This window comes from Garra rufa, chromosome 25 (assembly GCF_049309525.1).
Source record: "Garra rufa chromosome 25, GarRuf1.0, whole genome shotgun sequence".
In the NCBI taxonomy this organism is placed as follows: domain Eukaryota; kingdom Metazoa; phylum Chordata; class Actinopteri; order Cypriniformes; family Cyprinidae; genus Garra; species Garra rufa.
The window spans coordinates 11,348,077-11,364,308 of record NC_133385.1 but is presented as its reverse complement, the minus strand read 5'-3'; the positions used below and the strand labels follow the sequence as shown (position 1 = coordinate 11,364,308).

The 16,232-nt window shown below is 38.1% G+C and overlaps 1 protein-coding gene across 1 annotated transcript in view; it reads right to left on the bottom strand.

Annotated features, from left to right (window-relative positions):
• The window catches only part of LOC141301324 (uncharacterized), a 56,061-nt gene that overhangs the window by 25,361 nt on the left and 14,468 nt on the right, over positions 1–16,232 (bottom strand). Inside the window, exons 7-20 of the mRNA XM_073831571.1 lie at positions 16,035–16,230; positions 15,820–15,945; positions 14,379–14,496; positions 14,153–14,291; positions 13,853–13,960; positions 5,884–6,052; positions 5,510–5,683; positions 4,923–5,017; positions 4,706–4,835; positions 4,298–4,544; positions 4,169–4,209; positions 3,954–4,051; positions 2,208–2,359; positions 492–630 (exon numbers count right to left, since the gene is read on the bottom strand). Of these exons, the coding sequence (XP_073687672.1) occupies positions 492–630; positions 2,208–2,359; positions 3,954–4,051; positions 4,169–4,209; positions 4,298–4,544; positions 4,706–4,835; positions 4,923–5,017; positions 5,510–5,683; positions 5,884–6,052; positions 13,853–13,960; positions 14,153–14,291; positions 14,379–14,496; positions 15,820–15,945; positions 16,035–16,230 (1,932 nt within the window). The remainder of the gene's footprint in view (positions 1–491; positions 631–2,207; positions 2,360–3,953; positions 4,052–4,168; positions 4,210–4,297; positions 4,545–4,705; positions 4,836–4,922; positions 5,018–5,509; positions 5,684–5,883; positions 6,053–13,852; positions 13,961–14,152; positions 14,292–14,378; positions 14,497–15,819; positions 15,946–16,034; positions 16,231–16,232) is intronic.

Below are 16,232 nucleotides of genomic sequence, written 5' to 3'. Positions count from 1 at the left end.
TTAATCTCCAGCACCACCATTTTCCAGATCTGCAACCTACCTGGAGTCTCCAGAAGTGCAATGTGTTAGATTCTCAGAGACTTTGCTTGGGTAAAAAATTGCACTCACTTAATAAGAATAACATGCTGAAGTTGTGAAATACATGAAGACTGTTTTTATAGGCTTTATAGACAGATAAGTTGAGAGTGAATCTTGAAGGACCAGCATTTCATAATTTATCTTCCAGAATCTTGCAGTAAGTTTAGGGAGTTAATTTGTTCTGTCTCCTTCATCTCCTAACCTGAAACTTCTGTCTTGCAGAGATGGACTAAAAATAAAGTCACTGGAAGATTCTAGGAAGTAAAATTCTTGAAAATGTTACAAGAGGATGTGATGCTGGTCCTTCAAGAGTCACTCTCAACTTATCTGTATATAAAGCCTGTAAAAAAACAGTCTTCATGCATTTAACCTAACCCTAAGCCACTGAGTGACACAGACAAGGGAAAACATACCTGGGCTATGGTGTGTTTACAGTCTCCATGGAAGGAATATCTCTTGCCATCAAAAGTCCTGAAATGACCATCACCGTAGATGGTACAGGTGCCGTAGCATGCCTTTTTAGTACAAATCCACATCCCATCTTTGCATGTGCTAAAATATAAAACACATATAAATTGTTACCATGTCTTATCTAGAGCCCTATGAAGTCCATTTTATTTTTTTTCCAAATTACATTTTTTCCATTTTAATTTTTCTAGATTATTTTTTTTTCCTTTTTAATGGTTAAATTAATTTTTTAAGGCATGTCTAATGAAATAAAATCATGAAACTTTAAAAAGGTTTTAACAAAAAAAAATTAAGTTTAACAAAATGACATGTTTAGGGTTTTCTTTTTTTTCACCATAGGTTTTTTTTGTTATTGTCAAATTCTGTGTTTTAGCATGTCTAATTATTTGAATGCATACTGAACTTCTTACAATAGCCTGGTTATCAAATGATAGCATAAAACCTTAATTTTATTTATCTTTTAATTATTGAAATTCCATAGAATGCATTGATACAATATTTTAAATTGTTCTCTGATATCTACATATAAGGTATATAACATAGGAAAGAGCAAAAATTCCAATTTACAAGTCCATTTACAACCCTAGGATTTGTCCCTAGAATGTCTGTTATTACCTTATTTGGAAGGTTCATGAATAATAATGATGAGCTCTGCTCTAATTGGCTGTTTCACAGAACGGCTCTTTCAGTAGCTTGCACATGGAGGAAAATATATATTTAATCATGGAGCCTGAGCCACTATTAATATGTGGGTCATTTCCGTGATCTGCCATTTTCGCGATTTGTTTTTTCACAATAGCCTACCCTCAGATCTTCTGATGATTTGACTATGCAAATGTTGGGGGCGTAACTATTAATGATCCTGAGACTCTTATGTAATAGTCACTGTTATGTTAGGATTAGCCTATTTTTCAGTAGTCTTTTGCAAACACCAGATTTACATAAGAAGGAGGAAACGATGGTGTTTGAGACTCACAAAATATAATGTCCGTGTACAGAACTGTTTTTATTAAACTATGCCAAGGTAAATACAGTTTTCCATTCTATGGCACCTTTAGGCAAACTTAATTTTTGCCAAACAAATGGTATTTACTATTAAAATTAAAACATGGAAGAAATGTTGTGTGATTATACGCTAAAAATAGTAGTAGTTGTAGCAGTAGTAGTAGGCTATGTAAATTCTACTGAACAATAGTAATATATTTCTAACACAATCTCGTCGAATTAACCAGACTTTTATTTTGATGGGTTGCCATGACTGTCTTTAGAGTTCTGAGTGTATGTATATGACATGATGCTAGTTTTACTAAAATGGAACGGTCAAATGCTCAAAAAGTGACTCTCAGAGCAGTTATGGAAATATTGGTCATATATTTATGTCCTCATTTAGTGAGTCAGCAGACGCTGATATCACCGCAAGCTTCACTATGTGTGTAGTAAACAAAACCGTGTATATGCAGCATTCATTAACACAGAGACATGCAGGATTCATATTTTAAAGGTATTTTTGCAGCTCCAAACTTTGACAAATTCTGTGACAACCCATGTTATTCAGTAAATTCCATTTTTATGACTGGATTCCGCGATTCTGTCTGCATTTTCCGCATTGCAGAAATCATAGGGCCCTACTTATCTGTATAATGACAGCATGATTGGCTCACCAGGTGTTACAGTCCTGTTGAACTTGATCTCCAGGTGAGTAGGTGACTCTATTATGGGTACATGGACATTTTTCCCTCGTCACACACCCACCTTTCCCATCAGCCAGAAGGTAATTTGGACACATACACCCTGATACACAACCTGTGCTCACCTACAGAAACAAACCAACAAAGAAGAAACAACATTAGTGCAACATCATGTTCCCTGCAAGACTTATGCTGCCTTCCAGGCAGGTTTTTGAGCCCGTAAGTCACGACTACAAACCACGACTTTGTAGCATTCCAGGCAAGTCACGCCAAACTGTGAGCTGGCTAGCTAAACATGGTATGCCCAATATCGCTATGCTAAGAAATTGTACATTAAATTTTTTTTTATATAAGCATGATCGTTTGCATGGTCAAGTTCAGGTTTACCTAACACTACCTTAATGTTAGCTATGCCCAACATTTACATGTGGCGATATACAGTGGTGTGAAAAAGTGTTGGCCCCCTTCCTGATTTTAAATTTTTTGCATGTTTGTCACACTATATAATATAAATATTAATCAAAGATAAATACAAGTAAACACAACATGCAGTTTTTGAATGAAGTTTTTTTATTCTGAAGGGGAAACTGTGAAAAAGTGTTTGCCTCCTAAACTTAATAACTGGTTGGGCCACCCTTAGCAGCAACAACTTCAATCAAGCATTTGCGATAACTTGCAATGAGTCTGTTACAGCGCTGTGCAGGAATTTTGGCCCACTCATCTTGACAGAATTGTTGTAATTCAGCCACGTTGGAGGGTTTTCGAGCATGAACTGCCTTTTTAAGGTCATGCCACAGCATCTCACAAGGATTCAGGTCAGCACTTTGACTAGGCCACTCCAAAGTCTTCATTTTGTTTTTCTTCAGCCATTCAGAGGTGGATTTGCTGGAGTGTTTTGGATCATTGTCCTGCTGCAGAACCCAAGTTTGCTTCTTAACTGAGGCAAGAGAGGCCTGCAGTTCTTTAGATGTTGTTGTGGGGTCTTTTGTGACCTCTTGGATGAGTCATTGCTGCGCTCTTGGGGTAATTTTGGTCGGTCGGCCACTCCTGGGAAGGTTCACGACTGTTCCATGTTTTCGTCATTTGTGGATAATGGCTCTCACTGTGGTTCGCTGGAGTCCCAAAGCTTTAGAAATGGCTTTATAACCTTTTCCAGACTGATAGATCTCAACTACTTTCTTTACACTTCCTAAACACTTTTTGACACAGGGCCATGTGGGTTTGAATTTTATTTTTCCCTTCATAATAAAAAACTTCATTCAAAAACTGCATGTTGTGTTTACTTGTGTTATCTTTGATTAATATTTAAATTGGTTTGATGATCTGAAACATTAAAGTGTGACAAACATGCAAAAAAAAAAATCAGGACACTTTTTCACACGACTGTAATTTCACGACATACTTATTGTTTCATACACATAACATTGTAATACATAATTGTGTGTGTATTATTTATTATTATATTATTATTAATTTGATTGCAATGTTATATTGTCCTAAAGTCTATTTCCATTGTTGTTTTAGGGGCTATGTGATGTACATCGATCTAGTACGAGTTCACGGATGGGAAGTAATGGGTTTGACTGCCGTTCCAGTGCACTTTCATGGGTAGAAGTTTGGAAAAACACGGGTAACGGGTTGCCTGGAATGCAGAATTATTACAAAATGTGCTATATATATATATATATATATATATATATATATATATATAATACTCACACAACTGTTTAGGTCTTGTTTCTCACATGTCCTCTGACACTCTGTCCCTCTTTCCCCAGGATTTAAGCATTTGAAGAATGTCATTGGAGCCACACAGTCTAAAACAGGACAGTAGCAAAAAACACACATCATACTAGAGGTGGCGTATCTCAGTAATGTCTGAAGTTTGAATGTGGCAAGTGGTGTTGCGGAAAAAAAAGGTATTTGTAGCTCACCTTCTTGACTGGAGCAGTGCAATTTGCCATGGTTGCATATGCTGTAAAATGACACAACAAGGCAAGAAGATATCAAGAGTAACTGTAGGGTTTTTATCAATATCAATAATAAATAAGTCAATAGTTTACCATTTAACACCATTACTGTTGACTATTCCTGATGGATCTATGACCTTGTCACCATCATAACAAGGACACTGGTGAGCAGGCACACAGCTGCCTGCTTCGTTGAGGTAGGTGCCCTCAGGACAGACACAGCCAAATACAGGTGTGAAGGACATTGAGCAATTGTAATCATGTACATTGAGAAGGCGGCAGGTGCTGCCACAGCTGGTCACGCCGTAAGAGTACTTCATGTTGCCTGAACATTCAGTTGCTGTACCTAAAAAATAACATACTTTTGTAATGATTCATTGTTTCATTTCATGCCAAATCAATACAGTGTGATCCAAATGCACATTAATAATATAATACTTGCATTTACATTTACATTTCATTGTGTACATATAAACAAACAAATACTTATAAAGTTCTCACCACAAGGGTCAGAATCCATCCAGCCATGGAGAATGATTCCTCTGGCAGCACAGGCATGGGCATAGTTGGACACAGCAGCACACATACACTTCTTAATATCTGCACATTTGCAAGTGTCATAGACACACCACTGCAGGGAATGAATATAACATTAATAAACGTGAATCTTCAAATTTGTGTATCATATTTAATTTCATTAAAATACAAAAAGACTCACTGTGTAGTAAATCTCAGGACGTATTTCTGAATGACATGGGGAAAAGACTCCATTTGGGTTTGTAAGACGGGAACACCAGTCTTCAGCCGTTTTCTCTGAATAAAAGAATAAACACTTTTGGCACATCTAAGGCAAAAAGTAGCAGGTCCTTGTCCTCTAGTGGTCCAAATAAAATAAATTAAAATATGTGACCCTGGACCACAAAATCAGTCATAAGGGTCAATTTTTTGAAATTGAGATTTATATTTAATCTGAAAGCTAATGAATAAATAAGCTTCGCATTAGTGTATGTTTGTTAGGATAGGACAATATTTGTCAGAGATACAACTATTTGAAAATCAAATATGAGGGTGCAAAAAAATCTAAATATTGACACAATCACCTTTAAAGTTAAAAATGAAGTTCTTAGCAATGCATATTACAGTGTATTTTTGGCTATCGCTACAACTATACTTGTGCTACTTAAGACTGGTTTTGTGGTCAGGGATACATATCAGTATGGGAACACAAAACTTATTATGATTCTTATATTCTCTCAAAATCCGTTTATTGATGCATGTTGCATTAATGTTTATATAATGGAGTACCTGTGTTCGAAGCCACACTACAGGGATTAATTGAAAAAAATGTGTTTTTAACATCTGTACAACTGTAAAAGTTTTTCTTCCATAAGTTGACAAAGGTTGGTGATGTGTCCTCTATAATTCCTGATTCTGTTTTAAAGTCGTCTTCTTGGTTGTCATTATAGTTGCCACAGAGACCTGAAAGAAGCAAGGTGTGGAATTAAAGGAAGTTTACATACTTAACATACTGTTTTATTAATTGTATATACAGTATATGATACATAAATTGTTTAACAAGTATTTTCTTATAATATGTGTGTAGTGGGTAGAGTTATAACACATATTACTGGGGCATTACAATAAAAATGACAAAATGATTTGATGCCTTCTTTACTAACCACTCATCTTTCCTTTCTCTTTAGTGCTGGCTACAATATACAACTGCATGACTGGAGCCAACTGGATCTCTAGGCGAAGACTATTCATATCAACAATGATGAAGGAGGAAGAGGGTTTGAAGATGCTCACAGGACCTGGGACAAAGAAATGAACTGGGATGTTCACTCCCTAAAAAAAATCCCACAATGCGCCACAAAAACCAGGGAGCATTGATTTTCACTATGGTCATTTATGATATTTTTTTTTAATTTTTAATGTGCAAAAAATGAATTGCACAGGTCAATTCAATACACATCATGACACACATTTTAGCAGAAACAACATTACTAGACAGTAACTGAACATTATCTAGCTAATATTTATAATTAATTTATGGCTGAAATGTTGCAGGGATATGTAACAATGAAAAGTTTTTTTTTCATAGTGCATTTTAAACAGCTTGTCAAAGAGATATATTGGCCCTGCTGTTCAAATAAACAAGTGGTGACTGTTTACAATTGCTATGCTGTCATGTTGCCAGAAAAATAAGTAATTAGAGTAATTGAGTGTCCCAATATCAGATAGATACTGACTATAGATGGCACAAAATCTACTGGACATTCTAAAACATCTCTGCTGTTTGTACAGAGATCTGATATGTGGGCCAAGCTATCTGTTGTACCCATGTTAGATGAGCGTTTTGTGTTGCTGGGGTCAACCCACCTTTAATAACAGGAAGCAGATATGGAATGTTTTCACTCATTACGGATCCACTGGAGGAAAAACGAATCTGTTTTGTAACAAAAAAAAAAAAAAACGTTATATTATTGTACTGTGATTATAATGAATAAACCTCAGTGTATTTTTAAAGTGTACAAAAATAAATCTATATGCTAGTATAAAATTAATTATATAGGGATTGTTCACTTAAAGATCTGTCATCATCTTATACAACTGACCGACTTCCTGAGGACACAAAACCGAACTTAAATAATTAAAACAAAATAAAAAATTTCATGCAATATTTTCAAGCTTCAAAAAGGAATGCAAAAGAACTATACATGTACTAAAAAATAATTGAAAATTTACTTCTGCACTGCAAGTTTTCCTTTTTTATAACTGAAATTTAAGTCATTTCTTTTTCTCTAGACAACTGAAACTGGCTGTGATCAAACCATTGTGCGATTAGTCATTAGAACTTGAGAATCAAATCATTCTTTTTTTAACTGATTTGTGCTCTGGATATACAGATTCCCTGAAGAGATTAAAGGAATTCAAAGAACATTCATTCTTCACGCTATCAGACAGACATCACCACTTCACTTATGAGCACGCCATGAAGAACTATTCACCAAACTTTTTTTTTCTTCACTAAACCTATCATACAGCAATATATGGGTCATCTAAATAACATTTTTGATACTTTCATGGTGCTTCTGCATGCACTTTGATGTTTGAAAGTTCCATTGTTTGTCATTGCATTAAAAAAGCAAACAACACATTCTTCAAAAACGTGTATGGGTTTAAAACAATGTGAGGGTGAGACAAGATTTTAAGTTTTTGGCTGAAAAATTCCTAAAGGGTCATTCCGTGTCAAATCAAACAAATTTCAAAAACTTCCTTGGCTCAAACTTTTGATTTCGCTAATATTTTTTTCTGCGGAAAGATAGACATGTATAGTGATGAAAGACAATATATTAAATGTCATGGATGAATATTTACTGAGTAATCGACCTGTAATGTCTCAGCACTTTATCACGTCCTCCAAGCCACCAGGGGGCGCAGTGGTATTATACTATATACTATACTCCTCAACACTAGATGGCGGTAGAGACTCTTGCTCCTCAAGGCTCACCCGTAATCAGCCTTAATCACCACCACCTGTTCTCTGCTCTATATAAGACTGCTTTGTACCCTGCTCTGTGTTCAGTCCTGAATCCTACCTCAGCGCTACCTTACCCAGTGATCCAGTTAAGTTGTCCTCTAGATCTTTGCCTGCTCTGTTCTATTTTGACTGTTTTGAGACCCTCGTGTCTATTTTATTTTGTCTGTGTTTTTGGAAGCTCGGCTCTCCTATTTTTGTTGTACTTTTTTCAACCCTGGCTGTAGAGAGTTATTGCCTCTCCTTTTTTGTTGTCAATTTCTCTTCAGTAAAGACTGTCTTATTTTTGGAACTCATACTTTGTGGATTATTTTTGTTCCTCCTCTGCTCTTGGGCCACCAATCACTGACATAGCTCATTCAGTAAGAACTGCTGCTAGCAACACCGCAGACCCGGGTTCGATCCCCACTCAGACCATTACAGCAGGACTGAAAGAGTCGCTATGGAGAAGTATCTACAAGAATCCCTAGATAGTGGTTTTATCCGCCCCTCCACGTCTCCAGCCGGGGCGGGATTCTTCTTCGTTGATAAGAAAGATGGCTCACTTAGGCCCTGCATTGACTATAGAGGTCTCAACAACATTACAATCAAAAATCGCTATCCTCTTCCCCTAATGACAACAGCCTTCGAGATCCTGCAAGGAGCTACCATCTTTACCAAGCTGGATCTCCGTAATGCGTACCATCTCGTCAGGATCAGGCAGGGGGATGAGTGGAAGACAGCGTTTAACACTCCCACTGGCCACTACGAGTACCAAGTTATGCCCTTTGGACTAGCCAACGCCCCAGCTGTCTTCCAGTCGTTTATTAATGATGTGCTTCGAGAGATGCTTAACATCTTTGTTTTTGTCTACTTGGATGACATACTCATCTTCTCTCATAACCACCAGGAACATGTGAAACATGTCCGGAGGGTGTTGGTAGAACTTCTCAAACACGGGCTATTCGTGAAGCTGGAGAAGAGTGAGTTTCATGTCTCCTCTGTTTCCTTTCTTGGATTCATTATTTCTAAGGATAGCCTGCAGATGGACCCCAACAAGACTAGGGCAGTGCTGGATTGGCCTCAGCCTACCTCTATCAAAGAGGTGCAACGCTTCCTGGGGTTTGCAAATTTTTACAGGAGGTTTATTAGAAACTTCAGTTCTATTGCCGAACCACTAACTTCCCTGACCAAAAAGGCGAATACCCCCTTCACCTGGAACAATAAGGCCAGTACAGCCTTTAACACCCTCAAGCAAAGATTCACCTCAGCACCTATTCTCACCATACCAGATCCTGAGTTGCCTTTTATCCTAGAGGTGGATGCATCAGATATAGGGGTTGGAGCAGTCCTGTCTCAAAGAAGTAAGACAGACAACAAACTTCACCCATGTGCCTTCTATTCCCATAGACTTACGCCGACTCAGGCCAACTATGACATTGGAAACCGGGAACTACTGGCTATAAAGTTAGCTTTGGAGGAGTGGAGGCGCTGGCTCGAGGGAGCGTCCCATCCCTTCCTCATTTGGACTGATCACCAGAACCTCACTTACATACAGAATGCCAAGAGACTGAACGCTAGACAAGCTAGATGGTCACTGTTCTTTAACCGGTTCAATTTCACACTCTCCTTCCGCCCAGGGTCCAAGAATGTCAAGCCAGACGCTCTCTCGAGACAGTTCGAACCTTCAGAGAAGATATTGTGCCCCGAACCCATCGTGCCTGGCTCCAGGATAGTGGCCCCAATATTGTGGGATCTGGAATCCTCAATCAGAAAGGCACAGCAACGTCACCCTGATCCAGGTAATGGACCGTCTGGGAGTTTATTTGTCCCTAACTCTGTACGTTCTAATGTCTTACAGTGGGCTCACTCCTCCTCCCCCTTTGGGCACCCCGGTATTAACAGAACCTACAAACTGATTCGGAGAAAGTTCTGGTGGCCAACGATGCGGAAAGACGTGCAGGAGTTTGTTTCTAGTTGTTCCACCTGCGCACAGAGCAAAGAACCCAGAACTCGACCCCAGGGACTCCTTCACCCACTATCCATCCCGAGTCGCCCCTGGTCCCACATTTCTCTGGACTTTATTACTGGGTTGCCTCCGTCTCAGGGAAATACGGTAATCCTTGTGGTGGTGGACAGGTTCTCTAAGATGTGTCACCTTTTACCATTACCCAAGCTTCCCACTGCAAACCAGACAGCTGAACTGCTAATGAGACATGTTTTTAAGATGCATGGCTTTCCCCAGGATATCGTCTCTGATCGGGGTCCCCAGTTCTCATCCAGGTTCTGGAAGGCGTTTGGGCGGCTCATTGGCTCGTCGATCAGTCTGTCCTCGGGCTACCACCCCCAGTCTAATGGACAGACAGAGAGGGTAAACCAGGAAGTAGAAAAGACGCTAAGGTGCCTGGCAAGAGACAATCATTCCAGCTGGACCTCCCATTTAGTCTGGGTAGAATTCGCTCACAATACTTTGCACCACTCTTCCATTAATATGTCTCCCTTTGAATGTGTCTATGGCTTTCCCCCTCCCCTGTTTCCTGGACAGGAACCACATGTGGAAGTGCCAGCCGCCATCCGGTTTATTCACCGCTGCCGGCGTTCTTGGCAGAAAGCCCGTGTTTCCCTGAGGAGGGCTGTCCACAATCAGCAGAAACAGGCCAACAGGTTTCGCAGGGCAGGACCCTCTCTCCGAACTGGCCAAAGAGTATGGCTCTCGACCCGGAATCTTCCTTTACGGGTAGAGTCACGTAAGCTGGCTCCACGCTATGTTGGCCCTTTTAAGATTATTAAGAAGATCAATCCTGTATCCTACCGGCTCCTACTACCCAGGGCCCTGAAAATACATCCTACCTTTCATGTTTCTCAACTAAAGCCTGTTCTTTGCTCCACCCTGCATCCCAATAGAGCACCCACACCTGCTTTACGCATTGTTGATGGCCATCCTGTCTTCACTGTCCGCAGACTACTTAAGTGTCGCCAGGTACGAGGAAGGACACAGTACTTGGTCGACTGGGAGGGGTTTGGTCCGGAGGAGCGCACCTGGGTCACCGCTAAAGACATTTTAGACCCTTCCCTCATCAAAGAATTCCACCAGGCACAGAGGGAGCACCTAGGGAACGTCAGGAGACGCTCTTAGAGGAGGGGCTCCTGTAATGTCTCAGCACTTTATCACGTCCTCCAAGCCACCAGGGGGCGCAGTGGTATTATACTATATACTATACTCCTCAACACTAGATGGCGGTAGAGACTCTTGCTCCTCAAGGCTCACCCGTAATCAGCCTTAATCACCACCACCTGTTCTCTGCTCTATATAAGACTGCTTTGTACCCTGCTCTGTGTTCAGTCCTGAATCCTACCTCAGCGCTACCTTACCCAGTGATCCAGTTAAGTTGTCCTCTAGATCTTTGCCTGCTCTGTTCTATTTTGACTGTTTTGAGACCCTCGTGTCTATTTTATTTTGTCTGTGTTTTTGGAAGCTCGGCTCTCCTATTTTTGTTGTACTTTTTTCAACCCTGGCTGTAGAGAGTTATTGCCTCTCCTTTTTTGTTGTCAATTTCTCTTCAGTAAAGACTGTCTTATTTTTGGAACTCATACTTTGTGGATTATTTTTGTTCCTCCTCTGCTCTTGGGCCACCAATCACTGACATAGCTCATTCAGTAAGAACTGCTGCTAGCAACACCGCAGACCCGGGTTCGATCCCCACTCAGACCATTACACGACTATTTTGTAGACGGAGGTCAAAATGGCAATTTTCACCTTAGATTCAGAGTCAAGTTACAGGGGGTTAAAAATTACTTCAGAAAGAAGGCAGCACCATTATCTTATTTTTACACTGAGATTACCCTTTTAGATATTGTGTCTTAACAGACTTTTCTTTTGGCATCTTTTTTTTTTAAATGCTGTATCAGATTCGATTCCAGAGATATTGGAATTTCAATATGGCTTAAGGAGTAAATCATTAAAATGTACACATTTTCAGTTGTCAAAAACCAAATGTGGGTCAGTTTGCAAACATATAATGCTACTAAAGAGGAATGTCTGAAGAACAAATAATAGTAAAACCAGAGATGTATCTTGTTTCTTTCTGTCAAGACAACTGCATTGAACATACCCGTTTGAGTGCCATACATATTCTTTATCCAAAGTTCACGTGCCTATAACTCAAGAAGAATAAAAATATCGCAATATGATTTTAGATTCTAGCTCTCCATAAATTTTCCTTTTAGAATCTTAATTTCCAAGGCCCTACATTGTTCAGTCCCAGAGATATTGGGGCCTTAATAAGGCTCCATGTCCAGATTGTTGAATATTACCCATTTTCAGTGGTCTTGTCAAATCAATTGCATAGAACATACCTGCTTGAGTCTCATAAATATTATTTTTCTAACATTTGTGTGCCTGAAACTCAAGTAGTATTAAAGATATCTTAATATGATTTTAGATTCTTCAGAAACTTTTCTTTTGCCATCTTCGTTTTTATGGCCCTGTATGGCTTAATCCCAGAGATATTGAGATCTCAGTGCAGCTCCAAATGCAGTATCCTACCAATTTTCAATGGTCAAAATCCAAATGTAGTTTTGAGTTTATTAGTCATTACTGTTTACAATGCAAATATGCAAATAATAACAGTAACCCACGGATTAGGATTGTACAGTGTGACATGTCAGATTATGAATGACCAGGATTAATTGTTAACTTTGGGTAAAGTATGAACAGTGTGAAATGTAAAATAAAACTACCCAGGATTCCATTTTCCTAGAGTTTACAATTACCCAGTTATTATTTTTTCAAGTCTGAGAGACATTAAATGTTTGAGGTGCTATCAGTGATTATACCAAAAATGACCTTTAGCAGTAGATACTGTTTGATCTATGACTATGCTTCATATTTTATAACAATAAAAAATTCTAATGATTAATCTAGATGAGGCAAATCTTGGTTTATTAATGTGAATGCAATGTGTGGCGAAAGCAACATTATTTCTTCTTAAGACATTGTTCTTTAAATAAAATAAGTATCAGCTTAATAAAATGTTACCAACATCTAGTTTCCGACCACAGAAAATGGGTAACATTCAACAATCAGGACATGGAGCCTCATTGAGACCCCCATTATCTCTTAGGCCTAATGACGTAGGGCCTTGAAAATTAAGATTCTAAAAGAAAAGTTCATTAACGACTAGAATCTAAAATCATATTGCAATATCTTTAATGATTCTTGAGTTATAGGCATGCAAACTTTGCAAAAAGAATATTTATGGCACTTAGGGATGTTCTATTTCATTTTAACATGATTTGTTCTTCAGACATTTCTCTTTAAAAGAAAATAAGTATTATATTTTTTCAAACTGACCCACATTTGGTTTTTGACCACTGAAAATGTCTACATTTTAACAATTTACTCCCGGAGCCATATTGAAATTCCAATATTTCTGGAACCGAATCTCATAGGGCATTAAAAATAAAGACGGCAAAAGGAAAGCTTGTTCAGATCCGATATCGAAAAGGGCATTAAAATATCTGTAATACTTCTTGAGTTACAGGCATACAAACTTTGGAGAATAACTTGAAAATTGCTGTTTCCCCATTTTTGAATGGTGACCACTGGCACATAATACAACAAGGATTGTTAAAGTCAACAGATTTTACTAATAGAACTACCAACCTCTGTGTAAAAATAAAATAATGATGCTGCTATCTTTCTGAAGTCATTTTTACCCCCCTGTAAATGGACAAATGTGTGTTTTCTCTGGCAGTGATTGCTTGCTCTAGCAAATACTATAAACCCCCCTTAAATTCGAATATTTCTGTAAATTCATAACAGTAAATATTTTGTAATAGCTGTTGTGTAGTAAAACCACACAGAGTGAAATTCAGGAAATGGTCAATTATGCTTAAGAATAACTTTAACTGAAAAGTTGAACTGTGTTCTTAGGACAGGGGCATTTTTCCCCATATCAAAGCTGGCCTTTTTACTTTTGCTTTTTTTTTTAAATACTTTTTTTCATTAATTGTTTTCATAAATGTTTTCTTTTTAAATTTTGTATATAGTGTGACAACATGTCTGACTCATACTTTGAGATAAAAACATTATTTAATTTGTTATAATAATATTAAACAGAGCTTACAGTGGTCCCTGAGATGACAAGGGTTACTGAATTTAGACAGGTTTCTGTTCGGGACTGATCACACTGTGCCAGATTTCCCACCACCGCAATGTCACTGTCATTAGAGTGCTGAAAACAAACAATCAATCAAACAAACAAACAAACAAACAAACAAACAAACAAACAAACAAACAAACAAACAAACAAACAAACAAACAAACAAACAAAAAACAATTAAATTCAAATAATTGATCATTTACAGTAGTATCTTGTGCAGGTTAATGTACATGTGTTATATTAACAGATTTGACAGTCACAGACCTTTGTGAGGATGTAGTCACAGTTGCCATCAAAGGTAAATTTTTTTCCATCATAAGTGATGATATGAGACCCTCCCACAACAGAGCAGATTCCAGGACATTCCAGATCTATGCAGTTCCAGTGTCCAGCAGTACACTCACTGACACATTATGGCAGTATTGTTATCATGGGTATATTTTGTCAAACGTCTAGTGCATATTTGCATGTTCTTTTACAAATGACTCACCATGTTTTACAAGCTTGTGTGTACGACTCTCCTGAAAGATATATGTTTCCATTGTGCAAACATTGGCACTCATTCACAGGAATACAACCTTTCTTACCAATGTCATCCTCAATGGTGCCTTTATAAAAAGTAAGCAAAATGTTGTGCCATTTTTATTCAGTACTGCATGTTATAAACCAAACAGTTATCATATTTAAGATTTGCTTGCATTTAATGTAATATTGTAAGCATGGTAAGTTATTCTTGCAAGAAGCTTTATTTTAAAATACAGTTGAGGTCAAAATTTTAAATGCCCCTTTCAGAATTTGCAAAATGTTACTTATTTTACCAAAATAAGAGGAATCAAATGCATTTTTTTATTTAGTACCGACCTGAATAAGATATTTCACATAAAAGATGTTTACATATAGTCCACAAGAGAAAACAATAGTTAAATTTATAAAAATGTCCCCGTTCAAAAGTTTACATCCCCTTGAGTCTTAATACTGTGTTGTTACCTGAATGATCCACAGCTGTGTTTTTTTTTTTTTTTTTTTTTTTTGTGATAGTTGTTCATGAGCCCCTTGTTTGTCATGAACAGTTAAACTGCCCGCTGTTCTTCAGAAAAATCCTTCAGGTTCATTTAGGCAAAATAAGAAAAATGTACACATCACCATTCTGTTCAAACAGAATAGTTGCATATGAGTCCCTCAATTATCCTCAGTGTAAAAAGATGGATCTCAAAATCATACAGTCATTGTTGGAAAGGGTTCAAATACACAAAAATGCTGGAAAACCAAAGAATTTGTGAGACCTGAAGGATTTTTCTGATGAACAGCGAGCAGTTAAACTGTTCAGGACAAACAAGGTACTCATGAACAACTATCGCTACACAAAAAACACAGCTGTGAATTTCAGGTAACAATACACAGTATTAAGAATCAAAGGGATGTTAACTTTTGAGCGGGGTCATTTTTATAAATGCAACTATTATTTTCTCTTTTATGTGAAATATCTTATTCAGGTCAGTACTAAATAAACAATAGCATGCATTTTGTATGATCCCTCTTATTTTGGTATAATAGTTTTGCAGATTCTGAAAGGGGGAACTAAACTTAGGTGGAAAAAAAACACCTCCTAGCATTAGGGATGCACCGATACCACTTTTTTTCAGAGCAAGCCCGATATCAATATTTTTTTCCATATTGTGCTTGCTTATAATGATACCTGTATTTTCATAGCATTTGTAACTTTTAAAAATATTGGGTGCGTCTGAGCCGCCACACACTCAATCAACTCAGCGTGCTTCGTTTGCACACATCAGTAGGCATAAATATTGAATATTTAACATCATAATTAATTATTACTTAGGTATCGGTATTTCGTTTTTTTACGAATACGAATACAGGAGCGCAGTATCGGGCCTGCATCCCTACCTAGCATTTTGTAAATAGTTTCTCACCATTAGGGCAGAAACAGCCGTCTGCACAGTGTTCTGTACACAGCAGACTTGCATCTGGATCTGAGCAGGTGTTCTTGCATGGATTGCCACACTCCAGGTATTCCATGTTTAGAGGACATCTCATTGCTGCTCCACAGAATAACACAGTGTGTCACAAAATGCATCTATCATTTCATTTGTTCATAGCCCAGTCAACTTGCGAATATGGTACTCACGGCAGAGCTCTTCTGTCCTCCACGTTCCTGGTTTTCCTCCAGCATGTGTGCACTGTCTTGAAATCTCTGTGAGCGTGTTGCAGAGACAGTTGTGGTTGCCGTAACACTGACACAGGTCGTCTACACAAGCTTTTTCAAATGAACTCATGTCCATCACATTGTAACAGTCATCAAACCCTGGACTGCTGAGATACTGCT